This window comes from Lissotriton helveticus, chromosome 3_1 (assembly GCF_964261635.1).
Source record: "Lissotriton helveticus chromosome 3_1, aLisHel1.1, whole genome shotgun sequence".
Lineage (NCBI taxonomy): Eukaryota > Metazoa > Chordata > Amphibia > Caudata > Salamandridae > Lissotriton > Lissotriton helveticus.
In genome coordinates, this window is record NC_136061.1 from 1,490,447,352 (window position 1) to 1,490,462,277 (window position 14,926).

General features: G+C 46.0%; 1 protein-coding gene across 3 annotated transcripts in view; it reads left to right on the forward strand.

Moving 5' to 3' along the window:
• The window catches only part of SLC37A2 (solute carrier family 37 member 2), a 928,549-nt gene that overhangs the window by 180,389 nt on the left and 733,234 nt on the right, over positions 1-14,926 (forward strand). For all 3 annotated transcript variants that reach the window (XM_078682149.1, XM_078682150.1, XM_078682148.1), the window contains one exon: positions 10,472-10,550. In XM_078682149.1, the coding sequence (XP_078538275.1) occupies positions 10,472-10,550 (79 nt within the window). The remainder of the gene's footprint in view (positions 1-10,471; positions 10,551-14,926) is intronic.

The following is a 14,926-nucleotide window of genomic DNA, read 5'->3' on the forward strand; positions in this document are numbered from 1 at the left end:
GGGTGGAATGCTACCCCCGTCGCCAGGATTGGCAGGGGGCAGTATTCCAAAGTGTTTGACACCTTACACAAAAAAAAAAAAAAAAAAATGTTTTGATAAAGCCAAACCAAAGTTAGCATTAACGTCGAGGATTATAATGCACTTGAGAGTATATGGTATGGCTATATCATAAAACCGCTATAAGGGCATGGTTCCGAAAGCTGCAGAGGGGCTCAGCTCATGCTAGGGCACCCTCTCACATAAAACCAAGCACTCTGCCTTCAGGATTGATAAGGCCTGCCATAGGAGTGACTTATAGGTTATTATGTGTCTATATATAAGGTAGATATAGATACACTATATCTAAGTAAGGGGTGATTACACCACCTTACCCAAGCTGAGTGATCAGCCTGTGGTGTCAGTTTGGATGGCCAGCTAGGGGTGCCATAATACATGCTGCAGCCCCTGGTAGGCCTTGGATGCACCTATGCTCTTGGTACCTATGGTACACTCTACAGGGGCTCACAGAGGTGACCCAATACCCAATCATGTATGTACCTAAAGTATATGGTATCAATTTAGAGAGAGAACAGCTGGGCTGTGGGTCTGATTAGCAGCCCCACAGCCACACAAGTCGAAAAACCAGAGAATCACAGCAAAAAGTGGGGGTGACCATAAGAAGCAGACCCTACTCTCCTACACAGTGTTCCCCAAACTGTGGTTCGCGGACCCCCAGGGGTCCGTGACACATTCCCAGGGAGTCCGCAGGCCGCAGTTTTAAAAGCATTGCAAAGTTCCTTCTGTAATTAGCAGTTTTCAAGCAACAATAAACATGTCAAGATAATACCAGGGATTAATGTACCTGCTGAAGAGAGATGAGAGTTGTGTCCAGTGGCAGCTTTGAGTTATCTAATGTAGCACAGAGGGTTAATATGCCTACTGCAAAGAACGTGTACCATGCATTTTAAAAAACAGTATTTTATGTGCATAGGTGAGTGGGTTACTGCTTTTGTCACAGATATTCTTTTGATACTGTGCAGTTCATAAGTGACACCCGTAATCTAGCACAGTGACCTATAAACTTTCATCAGAGAGCTGCTTGCAAACTGCATGGTACAAGTTAGTATCTTATGTTTTTCCCAGTCTTTCATTATCCTGTTGCTGCTAAAACGGTTAATTTGGGTGGAAATACATTTTAATTGTTAGTCAATGCTAACCACTGTGTTATGTTCTGAATCCCAAGTTTGTGCTTCTCCAGACCAAGCACTCTTTAAAAATTCCTACCAGTATGAATGACATGTGAATCCTACTCCTTGTAGTCTCCTTTTCCGTAAGTAACATTTTCTATACACTGCTTTTCACGTATGATTCATTGCCTCTATATGTGTGTGATGTAACGTGCTCTGACATCCTACAATGGTACGAGAGATGCTATAAAAAAAGGAAATACATGTGACACCCGTGGCTATGAGGAAATGAGAGGCACTGTTGGAGGGTGATAATAGGGGAACTATTGAAGAACCCCAACAAAGACTGTTGTATCCTGATGCATAGTAAGGTCTTCGTTTACTATTCGTCAAAAGCTAATACAATTCAATATATAATGATAAATGTATTTTAGACTGCACCATTGTTTCCTAACTTTCTTGGGGGGAGATTCACCCAAAGCCCCCTTTGTAGTAGTCTGTCTCACTCACTGCATTTGGTATGCACTGTATGGGAACTGGTCTGAGAACATTTGCCAGGGCTGCTTTCAGTTTCCAGTCTGGCCATGGCAGGAGCAGGAGCCTCGTATTACGAAATAAAACCCTTAGTAATTTGAGTATTTGTTTTATGTGAACATGTGTGTTTATCTATTTTTGAATTACTGTTTTAATGTTTAAAATTTAAATCATACAAATTGCTTGGGGGTCCCCGGCTTCTAGTGGTGACTCAATGGGGGTCCTCAGGAGTCAAAGGTTTGGGAACCACTGTTGTAGAGTACATGAGAACTCAGGAAAGAAAACCCTGTTTCACGTTATTGGTTACATTGGCAAATTCTCTCACGAGTCGTGGATTCAGCAAGTCAAGAAACTTCACATATGCAGTCAGGCCTACATAAATTTGAGCTAATAAAACGTTATACATAAAATTATTAAACATATATTCATAGGCAATGTACAGACGTCCTGATTCTAGTATAACTCTGATGCACTTGAAATGATTTATTATGGTTACAAATAACATATATCGGTATGGTACACTACTGCTTTTTGAATGTACCAACATGTAAATATATTTCAAAACATATATTCAGAATATCGTTTGAGCTGTATAATATTAGCACACATGTGACGTACAATCTCTTAAAGTTTCACAGATGCATCATTAATAAGGGATGTGTAACACCTACATTTCTTTGTCATTTCGATGCACACTTTACCCACACAAAAGATACATTTTACTTTAATTCATCAACATAATCAGGTTTAATCATATTGGATTCATTCTCACTCATTTAAATACATATAGATGATAATAAAGAATGATTAGAAGTAAACTTCATACCGTGAGAGTTCAGCATTTACACATTTCTATCACGCGTTGATGAAATAGTAATTTGCCATTTAGTAAATCACAATCTATATTATTTCCAGGAATTATATCATCTAGGCTACATCTTTTCTGCATGCTTTTACCATGCAGTAACTATGCATTGTCTAGTCTTGTCGTGTTTTCTTGAACATGTAGTTGGTGTGCGTTGTTATTTTTCTCTCAGAAGTGTCATTAGTTTCTCGTGTCATTAAAAGTTTAAATCTTGTTCACTCTCCAACATTAGTCTCAGAAGTTTTCAATTTAAAATCGGCAAATGTGTGCTAATTCTGAAACCGGAAGGGAGTAGATTGCACTGATGAACCTCAAGACTCCTTTTAAAAAGAGGCGCTTGGCTTTTAATGGGTAAGGTGAACCATACGTTCAGATTATACAAGATACTAAAATGATGATACACTGCTGGACATGCTTTCAAGTTGGGCAAACTTTGAGATCGGATTCTTCCAGTACTTCAGTCAGTCCTATGGAAGCTGTAGTTTATTTCGCGTTCTCGGTGGAGCCGCCCACCTATAAATTATTGTTAATTGCACCTTAGAATTCAGCATCCGCTCCTTCCTCTTGTACAGTAGTACCTACCTGTTTGCAGCACAGCGGCCGCACGTGCTTAGAATGAAGGTACATATCAGTTCAATAGAAGTGTCGCAGATTTCTTCGTTGATGAGGTGCGTGAATTTACGAGGTGTGAGGGGGGTGCTTGAGCAATACCGTATAAAAAGGTAGGTAGGTAGTGAGGCCAGGTGGAAGGATATTAGCTAGACATAGGCAGGCCTTGTGAGCTCTTGTCGTATTCCTTCTAAAGAGAGTTTGATAGGACCTGCCAGTTGTGTGTTTTGTACACATGGAATTGTTCCAGGAAGCTTGAAGAAACGCTTCATTTGTTGAAGCCAGCGGCTGTGAAAATCGCATCTGACTCTTGAAACCTGAAACTTGCATGAACTGCTCGCTGAAGGACCCGGGTAAACAAAACGAGGTTGGCACGTAAAGTAAATGTTTGAAGATACCGATAGACCGAACTAATGTTATAATTTATGTCATGTGGTGTGAATTGTAACAGAATTTTTCTCTTGATACTAGCCCTTGCCTTTTGGAAATGCGTGAGATGCCTGAAGACAGCGTGTTCTGCCTTGCTTTCGATAGGCAGTCAAAAAGCGATACTGACTCATGGACCGAACGTTTTACTGTCTTGTTTCGGTTACTGTCGCCAGCACTAGGAAGTGGCCAAAAAAAGGGTCTGGGAAACCGCTTAGAAAAACATCTACAGAGCCTATAGGTCTGATCTGACCTTGGCAAGTTAGTCTATCGGTCCTTTTGTTTCTTTTATTGCAAGCACGTGCCACAAAAACAAAGGGAATAAAAACGCATGCCCTACAAACGAACGTGGCAGCACTGCTTTAAATGAAAGAAAAGTAAATTAACTTTCTTGTGCATTTTTAGATTTCAATATTATTTATTGAGACAATAAAAACGAGGAAAATCTCAATCTGCAAATAGGTCTCAGGCACGTTCAATAAAGGAACGTTGCTGATCCCTCATAGGGTGAATTGATTTTTACATAACTCGAATAGTATTTGTGATGTTGTGATATCCAAAGTATAAAACACACACCAGCTAATTCTACAGTACCTTTAAGGCCAATAGGCCAGAGAGTCGGGACTGTCCCTTTTTGCAGAGGCCGCCCCCGAAGGGGGCCTCGAGGGCCGGCGCCATAACGGACGCCAGAGCCCGGGAAGGATCCTGTTCTAACCGCCGAGAAGCGCCCAGAACCAAAAGGGGTCACTTTCATAGCGGCAAAAAAAACCTCACGCCACAATGGCGCATAGGCACCTGGCCAATGGGGGGGGGGGGCAGGTGAGGTTTGACCCTCCCCCAAATGGCAGAACTGCCCGTTCAGGGCGGGAAAATTGTGGGGGGGAGTATAAGACGCCGCTCCCCATACTTCAGCTCGTCACTACATCGTGGAGCGGGGGAGCGGCGCAGAAAGATTTTCGAGACGACGACAAAAGGATGGAGGTGCGCCCGCTCACAGCTCTGGCAATAACTTTGCAGCAGGAGCCCTCGAGACGCTGCTCGTAGCTGCAGCAAAAAATTGTGATGCAGCAGCCTTCTGTCCGGTGGCGGAATGGCTGGCTAGAGCCCACCGAACGGACTCTGGGGCAGGATTCGGCAGAGGCCTCCAACCGCAACCAGGAGGTTGTGGGCCAGGTAGAACATCCCAGGGATGCATCCCACATATCAATCAATCAATCAATCATAACACTTGTATAGCGCACTACTCACCCGGGAGGGTCTCAAGGCACTTGGGGGAAGGGGGTTAGCTACTGCTCGAACAGCCAGGTCTTGAGTTGTCTCCTGAAGGCGAGATGGTCCTGGGTCAGCCGAAGGTGGATGGGGAGGGAGTTCCATGTCTTGGCTGCCAGGTAGGAGAAGGATCTTCCTCCGGCGGTGGCTCTTCGGATGCATGGTACGGTGGCGAGGGCGAGGCTTGTAGAACATAGCTGGCGGGTGGGCGTGTAGAAGGTCAGGCGGTCGTTGAGGTACTTGGGGCCCAGGTCGTGGAGAGACTTGTGGGTGAGGAGCCGGAACATGATCCTCTTGTTGACGGGGAGCCAGTGCAGGTCTTTCAGGTGGCCGTAGATGTGGCTGCATCGGGGGATGTCGGGCGGAGGCGTTCTGGATGCGTTGGAGTTTTTTCTGTAGCTTGGCTGTGGTTCCGGCGTAGAGGGTGTTTCCGTAGTCTAGTCGGCTGGTGACGAGTGCTTGGGTGACCGTCTTCCTGGTTTCGGTCGGGATCCATCGGAAGATCTTTCGGAGCATACGCAGGGTGTTGAAGCACGATGAGGAGACGGCGTTGACTTGTCTGGTCATTGAGAGGGAAGAGTCCAGGATGAAGCCCAGGTTGCGTGCGTGGTCGGTTGGCTTGGGTGCGGTGCCCAGGGCGGGGGGCCACCAGGAGTCGTCCCAGGCGGAGGGTGATGGTCCCAGGATGAGGACTTCCGTCTTGTCTGAGTTCAGTTTCAGGCGGCTGTTCTTCATCCACTCGGCGATGTCTTTCATTCCTTCGTGTAGGCAGGTTCTGGCGGTGTCGGGGTCTCTGGTGAGGGATAGGATCAGCTGGGTGTCGTCGGCGTAAGAGATGATGTTGAGGTTGTGTTGGTGTGCGATGGCTGCGAGAGGTCTCATGTAGACGTTGAAGAGGGTGGGGCTGAGTGAAGATCCTTGCGGAACTCCGCAGATGACTTCGGTGGCCTCGGATCGAAACGGGGGGAGGCGGACTCTCTGTGTTCTTCCGGCGAGGAACGAGATGATCCAGTCCAGTGTCTTCTCTTGGATGCCGATGTTGCTGAGGCGTTGAACTAGGGTGCGGTGGCAGACCGTGTCGAACGCTGCAGAGAGGTCCAGGAGGATGAGTGCCGCTGTTTCCCCGTTGTCGAGCAGGGCTCAGATGTCGTCAGTGGCTGCGATGAGGGCGGTCTCGGTGCTGTGGTTGGCTCTGGAACCGGACTGCGAGGGGTCGAGGGATCCGTTCGTCTGGAGGAAGGCGGCAAGCTGTCTGTTGACGATCTTCTCGATGACTTTAGCAGGAAAAGGGAGGAGCGAGATTGGGCGGACGTTTTTGAGGTCGGTGGGGTCCGCTGTTGGTTTCTTCAGTAGGGCGCTGAGCTCGGCGTGCTTCCAGCTCTCCGGGAAGGTGGCGGTGTTGAAGGAGGTGTTGATGATGTTCCGGAGTTGGGGTGCAATGGTGGAGTCGGCCTTGTGTGGGCAGGGGTCGGTCGGTGATCCGGAATGGATGGTGTTCATCATGCGGGCTGTGTCCTCGGTGGTCACCGTGGTCCAGGTGCGGAGGGTGATGGTGGGGGGCGTTGGTTCGACGGTGGGGTGCGTGGATGGTGCGCTGAAGCTGTTGTGAATGTCGGTGATCTTGCGGTGGAAGAACGAGGCGAGGGAGTCGCAGAGGTCTTGTGACGGAGTGATGTCGTTGTTGCCGGTGCTGGGGTTGGAGAACTCCTTGACGATGCTGAAGAGTTCCTTGCTGTCGTGGGCATTGTTGTCCAGTCGTTCCTTCAGAGATTTCTTCTTGGTGGTGCGGATAAGCTGGTGGTGCTTGCGGGTGGCGTGTTTGAGGGCGGTCATGTTGTCGGTGGTCTGGTCGAGGAGCCAGGCTTTCTCGAGGGTGCGGCAGGTCTTCTTGGAGTCCTTGAGTTCGTCGGTGAACCAGGATGCCTTCTTGCTTCTGGGTCTGCTGGGAGGGGCCCCGAGGCGCACCCTTTGTGGTGGTCCGCCGGTCTGTTCAGGTCCGTTGGCGCCAAGGAAGCACGGAACAGAAGCTGCCTGGCTGCCCCGGAGTTCGGCCTGCAGCTGAAACCCCCCCTTACCCCCCCTGCCACCAGATGCTGCTGGAGTGTGTATTGGGTGTACAGCAGCCCCCCCCGCCCCATCTGTCGGGATGTTGGGGCTAGTAGAACATCGCAGGAGTTCCAGCTGGGAGCGACACAGAGGCCTTCGAGTTGAGACGCAGCCCAGGAAAAGTTTTGGCGCGTCTATCGGCTTGACCAGCCAGCGAACCTGCTGCCATGAAAGGTGATGAGCTGCAAAGAAACCCAGCCGCCGGGAGAAGGAGGATGCCCCGCCGAAGCAAAGGACAGCAGAGGAAAGAGGAGGCCAGAGCGAGTGACCCACCCCCCCAGCTCCCCAGGCAACGGGGGAAAAAGAGGAAGAGCCGGGCGATAAAAAAACACCAGCAGGGGCAAGGTAAGGGGCTCAAACAACAAGGAGGAGGGCGTGAGAGTGACCAAATGTTAAATTATTATTTTGTTTGTTTTATTGGGCAACGGGTGCCTGCTGCGCACGGACGTGGGGGTCGATGGTGACATGGGCTAAGCCAGGGTAGTCAACGGCAATGTCCCCGATAAATGTGGGGATGCCAGCAGGCAAAGCTGTACGAGTCTAAAATGTTGGGAAAGCACCACAAGCACTGATGGTTTGCGAGGCAAGTTCTCTTCCAAGGCCACAAGTTCAATAAGTAGAGCAGATGTGGCGTACTGAAAAGGCGAGGGTTCAGGAAAAACCACGAGCTCTGGTACGTCGTGTGCAAGGTCCGGTTTACTGCCGTCCCTCTTTAAACTAAAGTCTGTGAATATCAAAACCTCATGTTTTCACTTTGCCGCACCAAATGTCTGTATGTCACTTTTTAAATGCAGTTTCATTTCTGAAGCTCAAGGCAGGTTTGTCATGAGTAATGCTATATTCTGAAGGAAATGTTTATGCTCTTTCACGGCGATTTAGAAAATTAATCCGAAATCAAAACTACAAGTCCCAGAATACCTAGCACTGTTAGTTTACATGTCAAGCTTTTCTGTAGATAAATCCATCCGCCTCACCCCTCATTTGCACCTCCCCCTCCAGAAGTGACAGCCTGTTGAAAGCAATGTTAACCGCATGCGTGCGGGCGGAATTCCGCCCGTACGCTGAGATTTACTAATTCGCATGTTACGTGACGAGCTGGGCTCGTCATGAGCGTGCGAGGAGGCTACGCCATGACGAGCCCATCTCGTCATCAGCGTCGAAGGGGTTAAAGGTTTTGTGACCACCATTCCATTTATTTTCAATTAAATAATGCCTGCCTCTTGAGAACAAAATCTCCCATTTGTTTGCATACAGCAAGCAAAGCTGCCAAAGCCACCTCATGTCATGTTTCACTCTTTCAACTCAGACGTCTTCGCCACCAGCACACTGAATTCTGGGACATGTAGTGTTTCTTTAACATTGTGAGCATGAGCTCGTAATTTCCCTACAAGTGCGTGGCTGATGGATAAAAAGCTTAATGAAGTTAAGCGGAGTTCGCATGTGCATCCGTCTTAATTGATTTTGGAATTTGTAGGATACCAATTGGCACAGTCGCTCAAAATCATTGATCCCACAACGTGACTCTGCTCATCTTTACAGCATCTCCTTTGTGACATTTGTATGTGAATCATGCGATTATTCATGTTTTGTATTATTACTTGATGTTGATATTGGGTTTTTACCTTCCTTCCACCCTTTTGTAAAGCGCTCTGATATCCTTCGGGATCTTGTTCACGCTATATAAAACTTTATAAATAAATCCACTTCCATGGAAAAAAGCATAGTCTCTAAGGCACTGCATATTCACTCTTATGGTTAGCTACCAATGAATCGGAATTTAATGATCCCAAGTGATTCATCAATACTTAGAAGGCTTTTCGACCTATAGTGTCTGAACTACATTATTTTCCATAACCTTTTAAAAATCGTTTTACAGACCTTTTATTTCAGCTTATGTTCTAAATACCACCAATTCATGCTTGTGCTGCCCTTTTCTCCCAGAGGTGGATCTGTGGAAATCTCTGATGTGAATGTGTTCTTAAAATGAACATGTCATTTAAGACCGTTCTGATGCGGTGTTATTACATAGTGCAGCTACTTCTGCCTTTATGCACGTTCACTATGTATGTACAACATGCAGAAACCCAACACACTGTATTTGATATAGTTTCATTAAGAAGGCATTTACGAAGATAGCAGATTTTGTATTGATTCATTGAGCAAACCCCTAACATGCTAAATTGTCAGAATAAATAATAATTTTGAAGGTCTAAGACGGATTTTAGTGGCTTGCTTCTATGTGGCATTCTAAAAGTATATATCAACAAGCTTTGCCAAAGCCAATTGGATTTGCCAATGCGAGAGCTATTGGCTTGAGAATAACTCCTAGCCATGTGATGCAGCACTGCGACTACTGTGCAGCATGGCTGGAAGTAAAGAAAAAAAAAGTGCTAATGCATTCATCGCCGGACGCATCATAGCATTTTTTTCCCTTCAGTTATGCTGCGCAGCTTTACAATATAGATAAAGAAATGCCGTAGCTCAGTGTAGGTGAGAGCTATTGGCTTTGCTAATGCTTGTTTCTTATGTAGTCTTGTATAACGGCTATTATAGCACTTTTCAGAGGGCAGGAGCACAAATATACATTTAATGCTGACATAAATACAAATATATTAGGAAGATTACAAACATTAAAATATTACAGAAAATAAAAGGTTATGCAAAATGTACCCGGATAGTCCTGAAGGTGAACTTGAAATTAATTTTCTGGCCATGCAGTACGTTTTGTTACCACTCCAAACTATTCCATGCTCTGCTTGATCGGACTTTTTTCTATGTTGTATATCACTTTATGTTTTGTTTGATGGCCTCGGAAGAACGGTGGGTCTATAAAACCGGCTGATTAAAGCCAAATGCCGTCTTGTGATTGTATTTTATTCCCATATCCATAATTTTTCTTCCTCGTGGGACTAGTTCATGCTCCTTCCTTCTGTTTTGTGAACATTGAGTTTTCTGGATGTTTCCTACAGACGTGCCTCAAATAGTGGGTGTGTTGTCAAAAAGATAGGTGTAAAAGCCTGCATTTTATTGGCTTGGAAATGGAATTTATTAATCGAGTTGATGTTAGTTTAGAAAGATTCCCTTTTGATCTGTGCCTGTTTCATTTTCCTTTAGCACTGACATGAGGCTAAATCTCTTCTTTCAAAACATAACTGGTCTTGGGTGTCGGAGTTAAATTGTCCTAATTGCAGTGAGGGTCTGAAGGACTCATTTTATTTAGCCAATCTGCCAACATCTTTATAACATGTAATTATTTAAATCCTCAAGCATGGATGCATTCATTAACTGTGTATACCAATAAAACACTGAAATGTTGCTTTGCACTTTGTTTTGAATTCAATCATATGGAAAATAGTACAGATTGGCATTACAGCTAGTGTATTGAGAAATAATGCCGACATGAACATTAGAAATGGATTATTCATGTACTCTAAATACAGTTATCAAGTTTGTGGGTGAGATATTTTAACAATGTGTTTTCCATTGGCATTTTCAGAAAATTCTAACTACAAGGAACTCTTTGGTGCCCTAGACAATGCTTTCCTTGTTGCCTACGCCATCGGCATGTTTATCAGGTAAGAGTTTAAATTGCAAGGAAAGTTGACTCCAAAAGTGAATCTTTGATATAGCTCACACCAATCCACTGTTTTGGTTGTGAGATCTACAATTCACCATTTTATGGTGTATTTTCACTAACTAATCCTACTTTTCTGGCAAAATCCAATACTAGAGCCATTGAAGGTAGGTGGCACAAAGTGTTGATTTATGCATCGTGAAAGGAGGTGTAGGGATAGAAGAATGACCTGATAATGCTGTTGTCAAACTAGGTAGGTCACATTTTAGAACGTTATCACTGTCTAAGTTTTTATTTTAAATCGCTCTATGAAAGGATTGAACGGAATTGGACCTAAATACTTTAATTACTTTTGTTGCGACAAAGTGAATCATGAACCCATTGGCCCTTTGCTAGTCAGTGTTGTGAAGTTTACAGCATTTTAATTTCAGGAACTCCTTCCCTATTTGTTGATGCCTGTCTTACCTTATCTTAAAAACTGTATTGATCACACATAATTTCACAACTATAGGCTGTATGGATGAAACATCTTGTCACAACTGCAAATAGGTGTCCTATAGACGCAGTTACATGAGTGATGCAACTTGTCTTCACCACATCATTATTTTATACATTTTATTTTAACTTTAATTTATGCATGCCAGAAACCCTTTCAGAGGAAAGCGAGGCAAGCAGAAGCTACTGAGCTTCTCTTCAGGTGAAGTGGTAGATACAGCAGAGTGAACACAGGCTCACTACTTAAAATACATTTAATAGCACCAATAATTGATTGTCCAGTCAGATACTTGCTTTTATGATAAAAGGAGTATTTATATACAATCATCAAGGGAAATACAGCATCCACAAGCAAAACACACAGATCCCTCTGGTCAGGGCTCTAGTGTTCGACAGGCATGTCCCACTTCCCTTTCCCATGCTGATAGGGGTAAATCCCTAATCTCTATAGGTGACATTCAGATTTGGCACCACAAGTAGTCTGAGTCGCTGGAGTCCTACTCTGATTCTTTTGAAAAGTCAAAAGTGTTTGAGTGCTTGAGGCGCTATATGGCAGGACAAGTTCCACCAGGGCGTTCAAGCCCTATGATCAATCTTCTTCAGGAATCACACAACTGGAGTCAATAGGAGCACTCCACTCATTGGGCAGCCTGGAGAGCTTCAGCGATTGCTGTTGGTGAGTGGCACTCGTGGCTCTGCAGGGTGCACAACTCTTCCTCTGGCAAGGCAGTAAGTTCCTCTGATTCTTCTGACAGGTGGGGGTTTTTGTCTACTGCAGTTCCAATCCTCAGCTGGGGACTCGGTCCTGCACTGGCCTCCACAGAAGCCTCTTCTCTCAGCTATAGCTTGAACTAGGCAACAGTACCTGTCCTTTCCCAGCTGCTGGCATATGGGGGTCCCTGATGTTATTCTGTACACTGTAACGAAAGGACAGCATCTTCCTCTTCACGGTGGCCCCCTTTGACTTATGGATTGCAGACTTTACTCCACACACAAGCTATGCCTGGCCCGATTGGCAGAACAGGGAGGCCAGGCACAGCTACTTAACACGCCCCCCCCTCTGGCAAATGGGGTCGCTGACTTGAACCTGCACATGGGCCGTGCTGCATTAACCTCCTCACACCTTGCCGCAGGGATCCACTCGCCAAGATCCCCCACTAGACCTCGCTATCTCCATTGACATCCTCTCCCTCACAGGGTGCACCAGTCTTGGTAAGTAAACAGTCAGGCGCTGGCGCTCTAGGGGCAGGTGGTCTTGGATTTGCCTGGGTGATGTCCCCTCACCCAGCTGGGAGACTGGCAGGGCTTAGCCCCCTGCCCTGGTCACATGCGGAAGTCTTGCAGATTTTCTCCTCCTCGCACAGTCTGACTGGCTGCTTGGCAGGTAACAATTTTGGGGGCCTCGAGCTCCCCTTCTATTCAACTTCCAGACACAAAATGTGATTTGTGGTCTGAGTCATTGAAGTTTGTGTTGAGGGTCTGCTTCCATTTGAAGTGTGAACTGCTCTGCCCTTCAGTTCCTCCAGAGAGCAATCTGTCGTAGCAGGAGCGACTCCAAATCAACAACACCAGCCATGAAAGTGACTAGAGGTTCTCAGCTGGTTGTCAGCCATAGTGCAGTGTATCAAAAGTTTAACGCAGTCCCCCAGCCCTACTCTATTTGAATCTCTTATCAGCCCCCATTCTCCTTTCTGAGATGTGCCCAGGCCCCTTTCCAGTGACCTCCCCATGAATCAAAGAGCACCCTTTGAAGAGTACTGAAGAGCCTGACTCGTCTTTCTTCTTTGTGTGTATCCCACCCAGCTCTCAAGAATGCAGTCATCCACAAATCTGCCTAGGGGGATTCATCTTCCACCATATGCTCCTCCTGTGAACCCTGGGTTTCCCAAAAGGGATCCCAGAGACCTCAATGTATTGTACCTTTCACATGCACACATACATCCAGCACATCCTCAGAAATCCAAGGTTTCTCGAGCCTGTTATTTTAAATGCTGTATGTTTTAAAAAAATACTATTTAATACGATGTGAAAAGAACTGTGATATTTACTGTTGCTCTTTATTGCTTTGTGGGGAACTTAGTGGAGGGAATATTACATTTTGTTGACCACTTTTGCTCGGCTGCTATCTCGGTGCAGTTGGCGCTCTAGCACGCCGCATCCTCCTTTCTGCTCCACACCAGCGTATTTAAATTCAGCTTTGGTGCAGATATATCAGCTCTCCTGAGAAATCTAAGATCTGTCGATCCTGGTTTTTTAAAATCTTGTATGTTTAAAAAACTAAAAATAAATGAAACGTGTTGAAGAGAACTGTGCACGGTGATTTTTACTGTTGCTCTAGCGTGCCATATCTTCATTTCTGCCCGGCGGCATGGAAGCGCTGCTGACTTGCTAAAGTTAGTCCCATCTGGTCCCAACTGCACCCGAGCTGGACCAGAGTCCATGAATGCTGCTGCCTTTGTCACCACAGATAGGCTTTCTTATTATAAACCTGTCACTTTTCCCAGACCTAGATCGAGCTGGAACTACTAGAAAGTCGCCCACAATGCAACTTTATGACTACCTACCCTTCAAGGCTAATTCCTCCCAGTATTTTAGCGGCCGCAAGGTTTTTAATCTCCATTGCCGCTCGCTAGTGAAGCATCACTGGGATATTTTCAATGTAATCACAAATAATGGGCCTGGTTCAGTCTTTCCTACAGAGACTTGGCAAACTTCTGCCTCAGGACCTGATTTGATTATAGCTTTGCCTCCTTTATTATCGTAGCCTGAGAATGGATTGTGAAAACAAAAAAAGACTGTAGTCTTGTGCTGGACTTGGCCCTTTTTGCAGGGTCATCCCTGAACTTTTTGCCTTCCTCCTAGCCTTTTTTTCTGACCTGGTGTTGGTGGTCCAGTGTAAAGTGTGTGTGCTCTCTGTGGTAAACATGGTACGAGTGGCCTACACCTGTTTGGCGTATTTAATTTACCAGTCGTCCCCAGTAATGTGGTATCTCATATACCCGGGGCCAGTAAATTAAATACTACTGGTGGCCTTGCAGCGCTGCTTGCGTCACCCACCAAAGTAGCCTTTCAAACCTGTCTCAGACCTCTGCCATTGCAGGGCCCGTGCGTGCAGTGTTACTGCCACGTCTGTGACCCCCCTTTTACTGTATGTCAGTCACCCCTAAGGTAGGCCCTAGCTTACCCTATGGGCAGGGTGCATTGTAGGTAAAAGGTAGAACATGTGCCTTAAGTGTGTGACATGTCCTTATAGTGACAAACAGGCAGTTTGGCTTCTCACTGCTGTGAGGCTGCCCTCTCATAGGAATGCATTGGGGATTCCCTGATAAGTGTCTTAATGGTAATTCCTCATATGAGAGGAGCAGCGTGGTCAATTTTGGTATGTTTGGAATAGTGATAATAAATGCTGCGTAATGGTGTGCGCAGATTTATTTTCACTATTGTAGAAATGGTACTTTTAGAAGTTGGCATTTCTGTGTACTATGTGTCTGCTTGCCTGATGTGTATTGCATGTTTGGCTCTGGAGTGACGGCCTGGTGAGGTGTGTGGCTCCAAGGAGGCATGGGTGAGTCCGCGCTAGGCTGAATAGGAGATCTGCATTTGGAGTAGTGGGAGGAGTAGTCCCCTGACCCTGAGTAGGCCTGTGCCTGCCAGGGTGAATGCTGGCTCAGCCTCCCTGGGGTGTGTCTGATGACCGAGCCAACACCTGACAAAGGGGAGTAGAAGCACTATACACAAAGTTCTCCAGTACCCCCCAGAACCAGTTGAGACTGGTTCCCCAAGTCCTGTGCCAGGGCAGAACAAAGGGAAAATGTACTATGAATATTGGGGCTGTGACCACATGTTTTTTGTGCTGTTTTGGGTGCTTGAACTGCTGGGCCC